Consider the following 5508-nt stretch of genomic DNA (forward strand, 5'->3'; position numbering starts at 1 on the left):
TTTAATCAGAGACTGCATTGTGCTGCCTAAAACCAGGCTCTTGTCAGGCACCCCTTCTCACACTGTTACAGCTCTTTCTGGGTTTCAATGATACTACTTTCCCCCCTTGCTTCTTCAGCCTTAGGAATGACAATATCTCCCCACTGTTGATAGTCTTTCTATGCCTCACCATCACTTGTAGGTTCCCTTAGCTCTGCCTAACTGGTTGCTGTAAAGTTGATTCTAACTCATGGCAACCTCATGTATTACAAAGTAGAACTGCTCCATAGAGTTTTCTTGGGTACAATCTTTAGGGGAGTATGTTGCTAGGCCTTTCTTCCATAGTGCTACTGGGTGGGTTCAAACCACTAACCTTTAGGTTAATAGTTGAGCGCAAACCAGAGCCAGGGTTAGAAGGTGCATTTCCCCAACCCTGACTACATCATCATAAATAGTTCCTTCATTAAGTTAGACTCAGCTAAACCCCTTGAGTACACCATCTGTTTCCTGCCAGGACCTTGACCGGCACACTCATTTCCATAAATTCCATCCCACAGAATTCCCAGAAGGTTCCCTAGCCTGAGAAGAGTGATCACCTTATCCAATTGCCTTTCCTAAGTGCTTGGCATATTCTCATTATACACTGGGATATCTTGATTTGAGGTTACATTACTGTGTCAACATAATAATAGCAATAATAAAAAATGGGTTGGGCCACTTCTGTTTTTTTTTCACCTGTTCTCCGTTATCTTTCTTGGGAAAAGAGGATGTTGTCAACTCAATTGCATTGCTTCTCTCCTAGTGAGGTACGTTCCCAACTTGCCTGAATTTAAACTCTACCCCATTCTATAACACCTGACCTGAATTCAATCATCAGTTGCCTATTATCGTTCTTTCTCTTGTAGTCTCCATATTAGTGAGAAGAACCATCCACATATCTGGGTGGTCATCCAGAACTTTTCACATATTAAGTTCCATAGGATCTACTTCCTAAATATCTTCTTTCAAAATAATCTCATCTGCTCCAGCCCCATAGGCCTTAGTTCAGGCTTTCCTTGCCCCCCCCCACCTAGATTATCAAAATATCTCTAGTCTCCTCCCCCCATTCTCTTTCATTCTCCTCACTTTACCCAAAACACAAACATGTTCATGTCACTTTCCTTTCCATGGCCCTCCTTTAGGATAAAATCCAAACCCTATATCCTGGCTTAGAAGGTTTCACAGGAACTAGGTACTGCTTCCCTTTTCAGCCTAAACTTTTGTTACCTCCCTCTTTACACACCTATCTATCATTCTTGTGATTGTGTCATGTTCCTTCATGTCTCCATGCCTTTGCTTTTGCTGTGCCCTCCTCTAGTACACACTTAACTTTGTCTAACTCCCCTTATTCATCTCTCCGATTCATATTAGGCATCATCTTCACTAAGAAGTTTTCCCATGAACCTTTTTCCCTCTAAGCTGGCTTAAATGGTCCCTCATGTGCTCCTTATCTCCTCTACTTTCATAGGGATTACACTGTTTGACAATCATTTATGTACATATCTATCCACAGCCCCATCATGATCCCTTTCAGAATGGGAAACTGAGTCTTCATCTTTTCATCTCTAGTCTTAGCACAGAATGTGGCCGATAGTAAGATATTCAGGAAATGTTTGTTGAATGAATGACTAAATGAATGAATGAAAGCATGAATGGAATGCACTCTTGAGTTCACTTAACTACGTGAGGTCCGTATAAAGACCCTGACCCTTCTTGGGATGGCATATAACTCATGAAGCCAGTTTTTTCCATTTCTCTCCCTTTAGGCAGGGCTGTACCCAAGCCATCCTGGAATGATTAAGAATAGAAACAGATGAGCTGGCCTTTTGAGTCATAGGTCCTCCCCAGTCCCTAAAAACTGTAGTTATAGAACAATAGAACTGGCCTGAATTAATTGGTCCTGGGGAGGGAGAGGGTTGAGATAATTTCTGCCCCTAGGAGACACCAAGTTCTTCTACACTATCCATCAGCCTTGAGCACAGATGGGATGGAGGCCAGGCCTAAAAATATATCGGGCCTAGGTGACATCAGACTGTGTTCGTTCATGTCTAACTCACCCCAGATGGAGGAGAAAGCATTTGACAAGCAGTCTTGGAAACAGAGAAACTTGTATCATGCTAGGAATGACTACAGGGGCAAGAGGCTACTGCAGATTTCCTAGTCAATAGAAATGAACTCTGATAGAAAATTCAGTAAGGAGCCAGCATCCTTATCCTCATCATTGTGAATTCATGTTTATTGAATGCCCAGCAAATACTAATCTCTTCTCAGAACATTTGATAAACACCACTTCTGTGTCTATACGGGACTGGGGAATACTTGTAACTACATTTTCATACCAATCACCCAGCCAGGACACAAAGTGAATGTCTACGACTACTCTAAGACATAATGAAGAAGAGGCCCAGACTATATGCAAACATTCTTGATTAGTGTTTTTTCTCACTGAGAATCAGCTACATTTCCTACAAACACTCCCATATCTGGGGAGGAAGAGGAGGAAAAGAAAAGAGGAAGAATCACTACAATTTGAGCAGTAGTTCTCCAGAGATATTTTAAGGTGGCAACAAACACTAGGTGGAGGACCATAAGAATGGACTGGTAGGAACCAGCCTTGCTCATCTCCTGGACCCTCCCTTTACAACTGTTCTACCCGATCCTTTAAGCTGTGGGGTAAATGGTAGAGAGAAGCTATAGAACTCTGAAGAGTTGCCATCCCCAAATTTCACCTAAAGGAACCCTGTGGAACTTGGGAGCTAGTGGGTACTCACTGACTGGGTAAAATTTTGAGAGAATCACTGTTCTAGATGAATTTTGCAAACAGCCACTGACTCATTGGCTTATGGGAAGGTGAAAATGTGATAGGTGAGTTAAAAAGCATGCAAACATTAGGTCCCGCTACTGGAGATGGGTGGCAATGGCCTAGCCTTGGTACCTCTTTTCAGGCTCCCTTTCCTTCACTTTCCCACCCTCTCCACTCTTCTGCCTAAGCTCAAGGTTTGAGGCAGTGATCAAGCTCCATGGTGTAAGAATTGGTGTTCCTCATGATATTCTCCACCATCGTGACTGGCTTGGGATTTCTTCCAGCAAAGCAAGAAAGCCACGTGCAGATCAACATGGCTGCAGCTGCTCCACCTCCAGCACAGTAGTAGGCCCAACCAAGCTGACAGGTCCCTGCGGAAACAAACACAGAGGTAAACATAAGGGTTTCGTAGTCTTCTCATATATTCTCTTCAAGATGTTAGGATTAGGGTGGAAATAGGAAACAGTGAATGAGACTGGGCATCCCATTTCCTTCCTTCCTGGTTCTTTCTTTTTGAAAAGGTTATAAAATTGCAGTCTCCTGTTATGGTAGGATCCTGGGTGGGGGGTGGCAATGCTGATGAGAAAAATGAAGACAAGAATGACTTTGCCGGATGTCAAGCACTACTCCAAGCTCTTTACATATACATTGATCATTACAACAACCGTATGAGCTAGGTACTCTTATTTTTCCTGTTTTCCAAAAGATGAGGCAACTGAGGCACAAGATAGGTAACTTGTAGCAAATCACACAGCTAGAAAGTGGTAGGGTCAGGATGTGAACCCAGGCTTATCCTGACCTTAAGTCCATGCTGTTAACCACAATGATATACTACAGTGTATGGACTGCTTTCAAAGAGGCATATCCTGCATTACCAGGAGATGTGGCAAACAAAATCCAATCCCTTACCTCCTACTGTGTTGCTATCCTAACCTGACCTTTCAAAACCCAGGGAGGAAAAATGCATAGGAATCAAGGCTAGGCTTCTAAGGGGTAGTTTCACTTTGAAGAATAAGGGGAAAGGTCACCTGATGGAAAACTTACTCCCCAACACCCGTAATTCCATCAGAGGTAGATTCCTTTCTGTGAAGGATTTGTGGTTTTCCAGGATCCCCATCAGAATGTGTCAGTGCCCAAAGAAAGAAGGAGAGTTATTATTTTATTATTTTAAGGGGTCTAAGGGACTGCTCAAATCAAGTGGTTAATCAAGTATGACCTGGGAAATTGAGGTAGGTGGTCAGTGATACAAAATTGCAGAGGGGTCGTGAGAAAAGAAGTAGGCAACACTCTTCACCTACCTCACAGCCTCGTAGAAAGCTAGTCCTGATTAGTCAAAGAGGGCTGTCAAGACTGACCTTCATGACAATTGACTTCTTTAAAAAACTCAATTCAGTCAAATAACCAATTATTTCTGTCCTTATGGTGCCAAGTCAACGTGAATTTTCCTCCTTTAAATGGATTGCTTGGTGTGTCAAAGAAAGACTCTGAGATGGCTCTAAGTTAGACTGCTTTGCTTTTCAATTCAGGCCAGTCTACTTTAACCCAAATTTCCTACCTGAGAAATAGTCTTTCTACCACAGCTATCCCAGGACAGCTTTATGGCATGGATGGGCCTGGAGTATGGGGTTTTTGTGGCTGTCTGAGTCTGGCAGAAAGTGGCAGCCCCCCAACTATTGGGGGCTTCTTCCAGAAACACCTTCTGCCCTCGTTAACCAATTCATATCTTCCCCAGAACACTATTCAGGACTCAGCACCTCATTAACTCTAGTGGGCTCAAGTCACTTCAACCAAGTAGCCCTAATAGGAATTCATATCTACACCGCATGCACAGCTTGTGGTGTAGTAAATTACTTAGTGTGGCTTTTTTACCCATAAGTCTTTGTAAACTCCGAGGTGGAATTTGCCATGAGCAACTGAGGAGCTCCTGATTGCTGAAGTTGTCCACCTGGGGTATTTCTGTTGAGAGTGGCACAAAACAATGTTCTGGGAGGTGCCCACTCTCTCTCAGGTGCTTAGAATTCTGATGCTATGATTGGCTAGTTTGGCCACTCTGCCGGGCTCAGAAGGAGGCCTCCGAGAGGCAGAAGTCTCTCTCTGACCTCTGGCTGAGGAAGACGTGTTGCCAAGAAAGAGACACCAAGAGACATGTGCACATGCGCTGCTGGGAGGGAGATGCAAGGGACATGCATTGCTGAGAGAGACACCAAGGGACACGCACTGCTGGAAGAGAGACTGTGAGAGACTGTTGGCTGAGGGACGACGGGCTGGGAGAGAGACTGAGCATTCTTCCTGAACTTGAATTGTAGCCTGGTGCTTCCCTAATAAACCCCATAATCTGTGAGTTCTGTGTGGCCACTGCAGCGAATTACTGAACCCAGCAGAGAGGTGGTAGGTGTTGCAGGAGGAACAGTTGGTGAAAGGGCTAGAGGGAGGCAGCATGTCTGGCCTTGCAGGAATAGGGCTTGGGCTACTGATAGTGATTCTGTCTTCCTCTTGTGGAGTTAGAGAAGGTCAGGAGATGTGGCCCCCTTGCCCTTTTTGCACAGCTGTACCTGTTAAGTGAAACATTGGGAGAAAAATTTTTTTATCCGCTTTTTTCCAGATTGTTGGTTCATCAGTGTAGATGTATTTGTCTCTCTCTCTCTCTCTCTCTCTCTCTCTATATATATATATATATATATATATAT

The 5508-nt window shown here is 43.8% G+C and overlaps 1 protein-coding gene across 1 annotated transcript in view; it reads right to left on the bottom strand.

The window, feature by feature from the left end:
• Window positions 1–3010: 3010 nt before the first annotated feature.
• LHFPL1 (LHFPL tetraspan subfamily member 1) overlaps window positions 3011–5508 on the bottom strand; it is a 67467-nt gene continuing 64969 nt past the window's right edge. Inside the window, exon 3 of the mRNA XM_007955943.2 lies at window positions 3011–3192. Within this exon, the coding sequence (XP_007954134.1) occupies window positions 3011–3192 (182 nt within the window). The remainder of the gene's footprint in view (window positions 3193–5508) is intronic.

The sequence above is a fragment of the Orycteropus afer genome, unplaced genomic scaffold (genome assembly GCF_000298275.1).
Source record: "Orycteropus afer afer isolate SDZICR_OR568_19922 unplaced genomic scaffold, OryAfe1.0 scaffold00549, whole genome shotgun sequence".
Lineage (NCBI taxonomy): Eukaryota > Metazoa > Chordata > Mammalia > Tubulidentata > Orycteropodidae > Orycteropus > Orycteropus afer.